At 37.5% G+C, this 14,412-nt stretch overlaps 1 protein-coding gene across 1 annotated transcript in view; it reads right to left on the bottom strand.

Moving 5' to 3' along the window:
• The window catches only part of LOC124776169 (synergin gamma-like), a 162,799-nt gene that overhangs the window by 15,775 nt on the left and 132,612 nt on the right, over positions 1 to 14,412 (bottom strand). The window contains 1 exon segment of the mRNA XM_047251010.1: positions 4,053 to 4,203. Within this exon segment, the coding sequence (XP_047106966.1) occupies positions 4,053 to 4,203 (151 nt within the window).

The raw sequence follows: 14,412 nt of genomic DNA, 5'->3' as shown, positions 1-14,412 counted from the left end.
CTTTCTTTTTATCTAAACTGTGCACCACATTTCAAAAGCTTCTACTTTCTTTTTATCTAAACTGTTTATTGTCCATGTTTCACTCCCATACATGGCTACACTCCAGGCAAATACCTTCAGAAAAGACTCCCTGACAGTTAAATCTATATTTGATGTTAACAAATTTCTCTTCTTCAGAAATGCTTTCTTGCTATTGCCATTAACATTTTACAGCGTGACAATTATTGAACTATATGAAACAAAATCATCATAACTTCTGAGTAGTTTGTGTTAGGACATTCAAACTGCACAGTTGGCTTCAAGGCATAGTGGGAATTAGTACGCACATGCATGGTTTGATTTAGCAATGAAGCCCGCTTTCATTTAGATGGGTTTGTCAATAAGCAAAATTAATGCATCTGGGGGACTGAGAATCCACATTTCACAATCGAGAAGTCTCTTCACTGCCAACGTGTGACTATGTAGTGCGCAATGTCCAGTCACAGAAGAGTTGGTGCAATATTCCTCAATGGCATGAAGGTTTTGGAAGAAGATTTCATCCCCATTATCCAAGTTGACCCTGATTTCGACAAGATGTGGTTCCAGCAAGACAGACTCAACCCCATCGAAGCAGAAAGTGTTTGATGTCCTTGCGGAGCACTTTGGAGACCATATTATGGCTCTGGGACACTGGCATGGGCCTCGATTAGCCATCACAGTCTCCAGATCTGAACACAAGTGACTCCTTTTTGAGGTGCTATGTTAAAGACAAGATATACATCAATAACCCCAAAGCCATTACTAAGAAGAAAATAGCCATTCAGGAGGTCATCAACAGCATCGATGTTCTGACACTTCAGCAGGTCATGCAGAATTTTGCTATTCGGCTGTGCCACATCATCACCAATGATGGCAGACACATCGAACATGTCTTAACCTAAATCTGAATATCTGTTGAATAAAGTGTTTGCATGCTGTAGTTTGTAACTAATTTACATTTTTTTTTTCATATAGTTCAATAACTGTCATCCTGTATATCCTCCATACTTCAACAGTCATCAGTTACTTTGCTGCCCAAATAGCAAAACTCATCTACTAATTGAAGTGTCTCACTACTTAATCTGATTCCCTTGGTATCACCTGATTTAGTTTGACTACATTCCTTGTTTTGGTTTTGTTGATGTTCATCTTATATCCTCTTTTCAAGACTTGTCCAGTCTGTTCAACTGTTCTTCGAAGTCCTTTGCTGTCTCTGGCAGAATTACAATGTCATCGGCAAACCTCAAAGTTTGTATTTCTTCTCCCTGGACTTTAATTCCTACTCCATTTTTTCTCTTTTGTTTCCTTTACTGCTTGCTCAACATACAGATTTAATAACATCATGGATAGGCTACAATGCTGTCTCACCCCCTTCTCAATTATTGCTTCCCTTTCATGTCCCTCGACTTTCATAACTGCCATTTGGTTTCAGTACAAGTTGTAAATACCCTTTCACTCTCTATGTTTTACCACTCCTACCTTCAGAATTTCAAAAAGACAATTCCAGTTGACATTGTTGAAAGTTTGCTCTAAGCCTACAATTGCTATGGCCTTGACTTAACCTATCTTCTAAGATAAGTTGTAGAGTCAGTGTTGCCTCGTGTGTTCCTACATTTCTCCGGAATCCAAACTGATCTTCCCCAAGGTTGGCTTCTACCAGTTTTTCCATTCTTCTGTCAGGAATTCGTGTTAGTATCTTGCAACCATGACCTTTAAACTGATTGTTAGGTAATTTGCACACCTGTCAGCAACTGATTTCTTAGTACTGATTAGTACATTCTTCTTGAAGTCTGGGGGTATTTTGCCTGTCTTGTACATCCTGCACATCAGACGGAGGAGTTTTGTAATGGCTGGCTCTCCCAAGTCTATCAGTAGTTCTGATGGAATATCATCTACCCCCGCCACCTTGTTTCGATTTATATCTGTCACAGATTTGTCAAATTCTTCCTGCATTATCATATGTCCCATCCCACTTTCATCTATGTCCACTTCCCTTTCTATAATATTGCTTTGCTTACAAGTTCATCTCCCTTGTATAGGTGCTCTATACACTCCTTCCACCTTTCAGATTTCCCTTCTTTGTTTAGGACTGGTTTACCATATGAGCTCTTAATATTCATACAGCTGCTTCTCCTTTCCCCAAAGGCCTCTAATTTTCCTGGAGGCAGTGTCTATCTTTTCCCTAGTGAAATATGCTTCTAAATCCTTACATTTGTTCTCTAGTCATTCTTGCTTAGCAGTTCTGCACTTCCTGTCAATCTCATTTTTTAAATGTTTGTATTCCCTTTCTCCTGCTTCATTTGCTGTATTTTTAAATTTCCTCCTTTCATCAATTACACTCAATATCTCTTGTGTTATCCACAGATTTAAACTAGGCTTTGTCTTTTTAGCTATTTGATTCTCTGCTGCCTCTGCTATTTCACCTTGTAAAGCTACCCATTCATCTTCTACTTTATTCCTTCCCCCTGTTCTAGCCATCCATTGCCTAATACTCCCTCTAAAACTCTCAAGAACCTCTGGTTCTTTCAACCTATCCAGGTCCCATCTCCTTAAGTCCCTACCTTTTTCCAATTTCTTCAGTTTTAATCTACAGTTCAGTTCATAACCAATAAACTGTGGTGAGAGTCCATTGCTGTCCCAGGAAATGTCTTACAATTTAAAATCTGGTTCCTAAATCACTGTCTAAAGATTACACAATCAATCGAAAACCTTCCAGTGTCTCTTCCATGTATACAGCCCTATTTAATGATTCTTAAACCAACTGTTTAAATTATGCTCTGTGTAAAATTCTAGCAGGCAGCTTCCTCTTTCATTCCTTTCTCCCAGTCCATATTCACATTTTATTTTTCCTTCTCTTCCTTTTCCTACTATCAAATTCTAGTCCCCCATCACAAACATTAATGTGCTTCAGAGCCCAATTAGCAACATAGTGGACAGAAGGGTGGCTGAGCCCAGGGTTTTGGATGGCAAGCTGATCCATTGTAACAAGCCACTTGGTGATAAAGCATTGTCATAGCTAATGCTCAGCTTGGATGTCAACAACACGTGGATATTCTTAATCTGCAAAATAATTATTAACCACTGCACCACTGACTCTGTTGCAATACAGTTTCATAACAATGTGAGAATCACTTCGAACATTAGTTTCAAAATGTTCACAACTGCAAATTTCTTCACTTTGAGTGTACCATAAAACTGCAACTGTTCTTATATTTTGTTTTTGCAGCATTAAAATGACATCTCTGGAGTTACTTTTACATGTGTAACTGCAAATAAATAGTACTTACGCAAAACTCAACAAATTTTTCAGTCATTTTTCAGTTTTTTAAATTTCCAACTATAATATTCTCGTTTACTGTTTAAAATACACTGGCCATCTCAAGACATAAAGTATGCACATAAAAAAGTAAGTTCCAACATGGCCTCCAATTGTTGACTAATGGTACCAAGTAGATTGTAATGAATATTATCCAACATATTTAAGTGCACAAAGAAAAGATTTTAGAAAATTAGATCTAAAAACAATTTCTTTTCTTGTGCTAAAATTAACCACACAATACTATTCATCAATGCTGGACAGCACTTGCTAACAGAGTTTTAGCCCTATCCCACACCTCAACAGTTTATTTACTAACAGCACTTTCTTTCCATACATATTACTTCCACATACCTAGTCTGCCCTAATTCAGGACTGCTGGCAACAGACTAGTATCTCCCACAATGGTTTCTCATTTTCTGATACAAACTCATTTGCTATAATCCACTGCTGTAATCCAGATGCTACCTATTAACCCCCACCTATCCATTAAAATATTATTATTATTATTATTATTATTATTATTATTTTTACCTACTAGAAGTGTCATTTTCGTGTCAAAATACTTAAGATACACTATGTGCTGCTTAATTTGTCAGATGACCTCATTAAATCAATGTTATCTGCAAAGTTCTTCATTTTTATTATCTGTGTTACAGTAAAAATAACCATTTTTAACATAAATATTTCATAACATATGACAAATAGCACAACTCACTGTTTAGATAATCTTTCCCTTCACCAATGTGTAGCACTTCTTCTAACACTTCTTCAGATGTGACTGAAGAAAATAAATTTAGGGCTGCCTGGAGAAGACTCAGACAGCTCTGTACACATCGACACCATTCAGTGACTTGGTGTTCCACTACCTATCAAAAAAAAATGGGAATAAGCATTGTATACAAAGGACTGCTGCTGGAAAATAAAGGTAAACAAGAAACAATGATGCAAAATGCTAAGAAAAGCAATAGAAGATATGGCTTACATAACTAGACGGAACTTCTTCACAAGAAATATACTACTCTGATTATGTCAAAAGCATACAAATTCTGTTTCAGGTTATTATAATACACTGATGAGCCACCACATTATGACTAGTGTCCACAATGAGACTGAAGCCATCTGCTAGCATTGTGGGCATGTGATGTGGTTAGGAAACTATGTTAAGTGGAGTACAGAGATGAATGGGGAACCATTTCAGTGATGATACAGGCCACAAATAAGGAACTCCACTGACACAATAGACAATGATGATGTAAGTCAGATCATACACAAGGTGTCTCAAAAGGAAGTTTACATTTGAACAGCTCTCTGCGCATGTGCAATAAATCGGAGGAGAGTGGGAGTGTATCCATTTCTTGTCTGGTCTTTAGGAATTCAGTCAATATGGTGTGCTTCTCAGGAGTAGACTGCATGTTTTGTGTGCAAGAATTTTACAAAAATTGTGGTCCAATGACTAGCCTGCAGGCAATTTTGTAGTGTTTGTGGATTGCATAATGTAAATGATGCTCCAAGTGTTTCCCTTAACCAGAAATGGATCAAAACATTTGAGGAGACTGGTTCAACATTGAACAAACCAAAATCCAGGCAACCAAGGTCATCAAGAATGGACAAATTCATGGAGAGTGTAAATTAGTCTGCTCGTGATGATCCTAACCTCTCCAATCATAAACATTCAAGATCTTTCAATGTGCAGAGATCATCACTGCACTGAGTTCTGAAAATAGACGTTATATTGCACCCTTACAAAATCCTACTGGCACAAGAATTAAACCCTCAGAATGCCAGACATAGGTTGCATTTTTTTAATGATGTGATTGAGTGCCCTTCATTTAACGACATCTTGTTTTCTGATGAGACTTACTTTCACCTGAACGGTCACATCAATAAGCAAAATTGTCACTACAGGAATGCAATGAATCCTACACAGAAGCATGAGAAATCCCTTCATTTGCCAAAAGTTACTCTATGGGGTGTGGTGTCAGCGAGAGGATTAACTGGTCTGTACTATTTCGAGGACAAGAACAGTTGTGCTGTTACCATAAATTCGTAATATTATGTGATGATATTAAATAACTTTTTGGTGCCTGAAATACAAAATTTTACTGGTTATAACCAAAGAACATTGTTTCACTAAGACAGAGCCACAGCACACATGTCTAATGTGTCTATATTGTAAGTTTGTGAAATGTTTCCTGGCAAATCGATCTCTAGGAGGAGACATAAATTGGTGCTTATGCAGTCCAGATGTAAGAACCACTGATTTTTCTCTTATGGGGATATGTCAGATCTAGAGTGTATGTCAATAACTTGACTCCTCTGCAACAACTGAAAGAAAACATCCACAACAAAATGTCATCCATTAAAGTATCAACATGTTGAGTCGTGATGCACGTTTTCATTCACTGTTTAAATGAGTGCTGCTGTTGTGCTGGATTGCATTTAAATGACATTACTTTTAACAAGTAAATTTCAAAAGTGTATATTTTAATAATAATTTGTTGACAGACTTCAACCTCTATTTTATTTTGAAACATCAAATATAAACTTTCTTTTGAGACACCCTGTACTTTTCATTTACTAATAATTTTATTTTAAGAAAATGCCTCCATTTTCTGTCTAATAAGTAATGTAACTGACATAACAAGCACTGATGCAGGTAGTTTGTTTATATGAGACTGGCACACCCAAAGAGTGAAATATAATGAAAATACTGCTCAACACTGAGACTACACATGCAAAACTATTAACATTAGTTATTATATATGTCTCCATATTCAATCTGCCATCGTTCACTTGCTTAAATGTTGAAGAATGAATGGACCAAAAATTTTTCCTGCAAACTCACAACAAAGTATGTACAGAAATTTTTTACCAATTTTTAACATTTCAACATTTTTTACTGATGGTAAAATATCCTCACAGGTTACTGAAAGGATAAATATAAATTAAGTAACATATTTTGTTATTGTTAACTTAGATTTAGGATCAATGTACTAAGTAGTGTTTCAGTCATACAGGTCATTTAACCAGGTAAAAGTATTCAGTTAGTTCATTTCAGTGTAGTTCAGCTTATGCAGCACTACTGTGCAACATGTATGGCTCAGGCAGGTGATGTGTTATCTTTAATGGTAACACCCTGTAGGTTACTTGATGCCTTACTGCACAATCAGTAATTGGAATAAATGGTGTACTATAAATATAGAGTGATCCTGAACTCCACTGACAAAATTTCGGAGGTCGTTCATGGACATTTCTGAGAATTTTGATACAAGGGATCCATGGTCTTTGGAGGTTCGTTACAGAGTAATTCCATTTCATCTGTGTTATTACCCCAGTTTATCTTTGTATTTGTATTGCACTGAAAATACACACATCAAAAAAACTTTTGCATCACCTCATTTCCGAGAGTTCCAGAACCTGTACAGAAAATTGGAATAGAGATCAATATGAACATCATTTGCACCCTTTTTATTGCTCATGAAAACCAAACATTGCATGTTGTACCACCATACAGCGAGACCTTCAGAGGTGGTGGTCCAGATTGCTGTACATACCAGTACCTCTAATACCCAGTAGCATGTCCTTTTGCATTGATGCAAGTCTGTATTCACCGTGGCATACTATCCACAAGTTCATCAAGGCACTATTGGTCCAGACTGTCCCACTCATCAACGGCGATTCGGCGTAGATCCCTCAGAGCGGTTGGTGGGTCACGTCTCCCATAAACAGCCTTCCGAGGCATGTTTAATAGGGTTCATGTCGGGAGAACATGCTGGCCACTCTAGCTGAGCAATGTCGTTATCCTGAAGGAAGTCATTCACAAGATGTGCACGATGGGGGTGTGAATTGTCATCCACGAAGACGAATGCCTCGCAAATATACTGTTGATATGGTTGCACTATTGGTTGGAGGATGGCATTCACGTATTGTATAGCCGTTATGGCATCTTCCATGCCACGCCAAAACAGCAAGGAACCTCCACCTTGCTGCACTCGCTGGACAGTGTGTCTAAGGCCTGGCCGGGTTGCCTCTGAACACATCTCCGACGATTGTCTGGTTGAATGCATATGCACCACTCATCGGTGAAGAGAATGTGATGCCAATCCTGAACGGTCCATTCAGCATGTTGTTAGGCCCATCTGTACTGCGCTGCATGCTGTCATGGTTGCAAAGATGGACCCTCGTCATGGACATCGAGCGTGAAGTTGCACATAATGCAGCCTATTGCACACAGTTTGAGTCATAACACGACATCCTGTGGCTGCACAAAAAGCATTATTCAACATGGTGGCGTTGCTGTCAAGGTTCCTCCAAGCCATAATCTGTAGGTAGTGGTCATCCACTGCATTAGTAGCCCTTGGGCGGCCTAAGCGAGGCATGTCATAGACAGTTCCTGTCTCTCTGTATCTCCTCCATGTCCGAACAACACCACTTTGGTTCACTCCGAGACACCTGGACACTTCCCTTATTGAGAGCCCTTCCTGGCACAAAGTAACAATGCGGACACAATCGAACCACGATATTGACAGTCTAGGCATTGGTGAACTACAGACAACACGGGCCGTGTACCTCCTTCCTGATGGAATGACTGGAACTGATCGGCTATCTGACCCCCCTCCATCTAATAGGCAATGCTCATGCATGGTTGTTTACATCTTTGGGTGTGTTTAGTGGCATCTCTGAACAGTCAAAGGGACTGTGTCTGTGATACAATATCCAGAGTAATGTCTATCTTCAGGAGTTCTTGGAACCAGGGTGATGCAAAACTTTTTTTGATGTGTGTATTCACATAACACTGCAAAGATACTCGGCATTTACTGTGTGGCTTATTTGGAAACAAAATTTTCCACTCATTCATGGTACTTGCTGCTGACAACAGTAATGCCCACCTTGCTCTTCGCTCTCATGTTTGCATTCTGTAATCCTTGGTTAGTTATTTACATGTTCCATTGATCACTTGAAGGATTTGTCAAAATAATGTGGAACGAGTCAGTTTACAGGATATTTATAAATAATTAGTGTTAACATTAATGAAATCATTATTGTTTTAGACCCACTCAAGCAACTGTCCTTAAAAACTGGTAGTGTGTGCAGGTGTGCGCGCTCCCCTTTGGGCACATGTAACTGGCTACTAGTTTTTAAGTATAAATTCATCAATGGAGTAGAAAGAGTTGTCCAGGAGAAATGATTTTAAGTTAGGTTTAAAACTTGCATTTCTATCTGTCTGACATTTTATGTTGTTGCATTCTAAACTCCTTTCTGAGCCACTAACAGATTTTTCTCTTTAATTTTGTAGGTATGGGCATCAATGCTCTTCTCAAATTGCGATGGATTATTTTTAACCAATTTCATTAGCAAATATATGTACTGTGATAGTGCAGTTAAAATATCCTGTTCCTTGAAGCTATCAACATGATACCCGTGAGTGAACACAACATTTCATTTTTACTTCTTGCTTTTGCGCAATCAATACTTTCTTTCTAAGTGATTATCCAAAAAGACATTACTGAGTGGAAATATGCAAAATATGGAAGAAGGCTGATTCGTTTGCCTCCAACAATAGCAATTATATGAAATGCAACAGTAGCTGAACTTAAATGTTTGAGAAGCTCAGTAATATGCTTCTTCCAGTTCAAGTTTTCATCAATATGTACCCTTGTTGTACAGAACTGAAAATATACATATATTTTTTTTCCAAAATTTAGGGAGAGTCAATTTCCTTAGAACCAGTTTATGGTTCTTTGGAAAATAACTTTTACCATCTCTTCAGTTACTTTCTCTCTAATGGGATTTATAATAACACTAGAACCATTTGCAAAAAGTACCAATTCTGCTTGTTGACTGTTAAATGGATCATTCTCATATACACTGGCAAAAAAAGTCACAACACTAAGAAGGAGTTGTGTGACAACAACAAAGGTTGGTAAGCATGTTTCTACATCCAAAAGATGATGTCTATCCCAATTTTGCACCAGTTTCATAAGAGTTGTGCTAATAGGGCAGCTATGAGGATACAAATCACGTTCGCTTTAAACGCATGCTGTGATGATCATGAGCATTGCTTAAATTTGAAACTGGATGTTGTGAGTTGATGTTAGGCCATGATGGCTATGTGTTGGGCAGAAGGGTGCCAGTTGAGGTGTTGCAACAAACCTGTCTGTGTGCTCCACACACTGGACCTACATCTGGAGCTTTGGTCTGGGGTGCAATTTTGTATGACAGCAGGAGCACTCTTACGGTTATCCAACGAACCCTGACTACAAATTTGTATATTGCTCTGGTAATTCAATCTGCTGTGCTGCCATTCATGAACAGCATTCCAAAGGGAGATTTCCACACAGATAAAGCTTGCACAAATACCACTGTTGTAACCCAACATGCTCTACAGAGTGTCAACATGTCCCTTGGCCTGCTCGATCACCAGATCTGTCTCCATTCAAGCACATACAGCATATCATTGGACAACAAATCCTGTGTCATCCTTGCATTGACCAACCAAGTGCAACAGGCATGGAACTCTGTCCCACAAGTTGATATCCAGCATCTGTACAACAGAATGCATGCATGGTTGCATGCTTATGTTGAACATTCTGGTAGTTATACCGGTTATTGATGTACCAGCATTTCACATTTGCAATGGATTCTCTCGCACTTACGTTACCCTGTGTTCTTGTAATATTAATCATTTAAATATGTTACTTAGACAAATGTATTCCTGAAATTTCAATATTCGACACTAATTATTTTTTTGGTGTTTCAATATTTTTTCTGTCAGTGTATATATAAAGAAAAGGAGTTTAACTGAGAGTAAACCCCAGAGAACTCCCTTTGTGATTTCTCCCCAGACACTAAAATTTTCTACTCTTCTGACATTGTTTGAATTATTCAGTATAACCTTTTGAATTCTGTTAAGTATGACTCAAACCAGCTGTGTGTGAAGTCATAAATTCCATAAAACTTGTATTTCTCTCAGCAAGTTTCATGATCTACACAATCAAATGCCTTGGAAAGATCACAAAAATACAACTGGCAATATTTTATTATTTAAGGCTTGTACTATTTGATGAGTGAATGTACAAATAGCATTCTCAGTCGAGCAAACCTTCTGGAATAAAAATTACGATATGCTAAGTAAATTGTTTCTACTGAAATGTGAACAGTGTTTTATTCATATCATAATATATAGAATTTCAGAACGCAAGTCTGATGTACAGGAGACAAGTCAGGGTTATGACTTACTTAAAAATATTGTTGAATTTATAATATTACCTGTTTTTCTAATGCTATTTCAGAATTTGCATCCACAATAACTAGCATAACTTTTTATTTCATTTTATGGATCCAACTCAATGTATCACTTCTTCCTTCATGAAATCCTCCACTGAGTAGTAGCATCTTTAATCTACAAATTGTGTAACTTGCTTTTAAAAGTATTTATTTTCATATTCATCATGTCACACCACTAACTTTTATGACTGTATATTGAGGAGTCTGAAAATGTGAGGTGAATGTAAAGTTTTCTTTTTATCTTGTGTTGTACGAGTGTTCAAAATGATTTTTTAAAAATAGATCTGCTCTGCTGCATTGAAAAAGAATCACCTCAAAGATATACAAAGAAGGGATAGTTAAGATTTGTGTGACATTTCTTGAGTTTCCGCAAAAAATTATGCTGTATCTAATAACAGATTCAAAATAGCTATAGTACGTTACTTTCCTGGTGTCCATACGAGTAGTACCGCCTAAAATTTCCACTGCAAATGCAAAGCTGTTTAATTTATTTGCTAGATATTCTATATGTGTATTCCATTTCAAATTTCTAAGTTTATTCCAAGGAATATGACTGAGTTAAGTTCTTTTTTTTTATAAATAATAGATTTCTTAGTTCTTGGCTGGTTTTAAAATACATCATGTAAGTTTTTGAAATGTTTAGCATTAACCTATTTAGACTGAACTATGTTTCCAAGTTATCTAACACATTCATGGCACACTGCAGTATATTGACAGCATTTTCATTTTCAATTAGGGTCGCTGTATCATCTGCAAACAAGGTTAGATGAGTATTTATACAGAGAGGCAAGTCATTTATATACAACAGGGATAAAAGTGGCCCATGGACTGAGCCTAGAGGAACACCTTGCGACGTTTTCCACTCTGAGAAGTAATTTGCTCCATTTGATGTGATTATTACCCTTTGTTTTCTCTCCATGAGATATGATTCAAACCATTTCAAAGTAATAGCCCTTGTTCCATACCCTTTGAGTCTGAAAAGCAGCAGTGCATGGTTTACAGAGTTGAATGCTTTTGTAACATCACAGAAATTTCTGCAACTTTAGTTTTTCCATCTAATGATGAAGCAGTTTTTTTTTTTTCAATACACTCTTATGACATCTACTGTTCTTTTATCTTGTTGGAAACCATGGTTATTGGGAATGATATTGTAACTGTGTGATGAAGCTTTGAATCTGTAAAGCAGCATTTTTTCAAATATTTTTATATGATTGGGATTACAGAAATGGGGTGATAATGTCCCATGTTATCTTTTGAACCTTTTTTAAACAATGGTCTTACGTCTGAATATTTTAAAAGATTAGAGAAGTAATCTTGCTCAAGCGATTTATTTATTATAAGAGAGAGGGGAGAGAGAGAGAGAGAGAGAGAGAGAGAGAGAGAGAGAGAGAGAGAGAGAGAGACTGCTCTTGAGCACATTACTTTTTTGAATATTTTGAAAAAACATGTCTGTAAGGAAATCTGATAATTGTTTAGGTCTAAAATTACCTGTACCAGTGATGCATTACATAAATCTCTAAGGACATTACTCATTAAGTTGTAATAACTTTTCAGAATGGTGTTTGAAATTCCATCAGCACTATTTGAGCTTTCGCTTTTTAGAATTCTATTAATTTCAGTGAAGGATGCTGGTGTTACTTCTAGTTACTTTAAGTTGGGTGGCATAATGATGCTATGCTGAGTTATTCCTGTAGCAACGAAAACCACATCACAATATTTCTGCATCTCTACTTAGACACCTAAGATAAACTGAATCTTTATGTGTGCCTAATACATGGTTTTTCATTGTTGTAAAAGTATTTTGACAAAACAAAGGTAATTGAGATAACAAACCAAATAAATCATAATTACATTATCACACTACGAAGAGCCCCCACAGACCATGTGTTCCTATACCAAAATACTCAAAAAAAAAAAAATCCCTGAACAAATTCCAAGATTTTTACATGTTCACTCCGTATGTGAATGCTTATTTAAATTAATATTCCTAGATCAAAAGAACAGCAGAGGTACAATGTCCCTTTTTCTAAAATTTTAGTGCAGAGACTACATCATATTGTGTCATGTTATTCAAAATACAATTAAATGTGTCAGAGATAACACCATCACAATGAAACAAATAATACAGTTAATGTTCTATTGTCAATAAGAAATTATTTATATTGCCATGGGCCACAGTGCATACAGTGTGACATAGCAGTTAGTGTCACTGGCTTGTATGCGGTGGGATGCTAGTTCAAACCTGACCATCAGCAATTATTTGTTATTTAGTGCTCATCACTTCTGGTAGGTTCCTGAGATATCTTGCTTCTGTAATGCTTGTACATTCTGCAATATTCACTGCATGTGTAAATACCAGCATTCTGGAATATTTGACGATTGTATAAATAGATGCACTCTCCATCCAGGAAGTCAGTTCTGTTCACATTGGTCTCTCTACTGCATGTATTTTCAGTTTTAAGTGTTGTACTTCACTTGTAATCCTGCCTTCAGGTTTGGACTTTACTGTGGTTTCAATGTGACATTTTTTGGTGGAGACATCAGGTACTTCAAAATTGCTACATCACCATGGCTCCAAATAGAAAATGTAAAAGCCATTGTCCACATGGACAGGAACCACAATATAAGCAGTAAATCATTCCTAAGATCTGCATATTCAGGAGATAGATGGATTCCAAAACAGAAGCACATCAAGCATCCATTAGTGCTTTCCACAGACACTAGCCAGGGCCTTACAAAATAACTGGATTGCCAAATACTTGCAACAAGTGGGATGACATTACCTGCTTGACAAATGTGTACGTTTACTTGGATGAGACAGCCCTGCAGCATTTTGGGGAGAAGAAAAGTTCAATAATTGAGGATAAATTACAGGTGGGACTGAAGAAAACATTTGAAGACACTCTGCAGTAAGTCCACTCAGCAGAGAAACAACTGAAGAATAGGGCCCAACATCATGGGCAAAAGACACAGTTGTAACTACAGGATGTTATGTACCTGTGCCACATCATGAATCCAAATTTGACAGAATCCAACAAAATATCATACTTGATGAAAGGAGTCACAGAAGACTTGTATCAAGCTCTTCTGGTGAAAGCTATCACTATGGGAGAGGAATTCACCAAGTGGTGCCAGCAGATCATGGAAATCCAATGAGAATGAGTCAGACAAATGAGGTACAACCAACTGCCGAATGTGGTACCTAGGGTAGTAGAGGAATACCACCACAAGCTTGCCTCATTCATATGCCAGATAGTAAGAGCAGAGAAACAGTCCACCACTAGTTGAGCAAGCCATGAAGAATGGATTCGATCAACTCAGACTTGCGCCACAACCATCAAATGATAATCCAGCATCCAGCCAATGCAACTAAAATCAATTCTTCTGCCAAGTGCAATATCCCCAGAGGAACATACATTTGGAGGATGGAGAAGAACACGCTAGTATGATGTTGCTGTGGACACCCTGGATACACTGCACACTACTGCAGAGAAAGAAGACAAGTATATGATGATTGCTACGCTACAAGATGTCAATCATCACAACTGTTCTATTTACACAACTCAACAGCAGACAATTACACTTAATCTGTGAGACAAAGCCCATCACTGTACCCAGCATGAGGTCACTCCCCAATGTGTTGCAGCCATTCTGCATCACAGTAGAGGTACCCGGTGCTTGCCTAGCCTCTGGCTTCAGGAAAACTAAACAAGGTAATCAGCTATGGAGGTGAGACTGCCACAGATGAAAATTCTCAATGGATGCCAGTCAGTACAATGTCGAGAAAT

This window comes from Schistocerca piceifrons, chromosome 1, assembly GCF_021461385.2.
Source record: "Schistocerca piceifrons isolate TAMUIC-IGC-003096 chromosome 1, iqSchPice1.1, whole genome shotgun sequence".
NCBI classification, from domain to species: domain Eukaryota; kingdom Metazoa; phylum Arthropoda; class Insecta; order Orthoptera; family Acrididae; genus Schistocerca; species Schistocerca piceifrons.
This window is presented reverse-complemented; position numbering and strand designations above follow the sequence as displayed.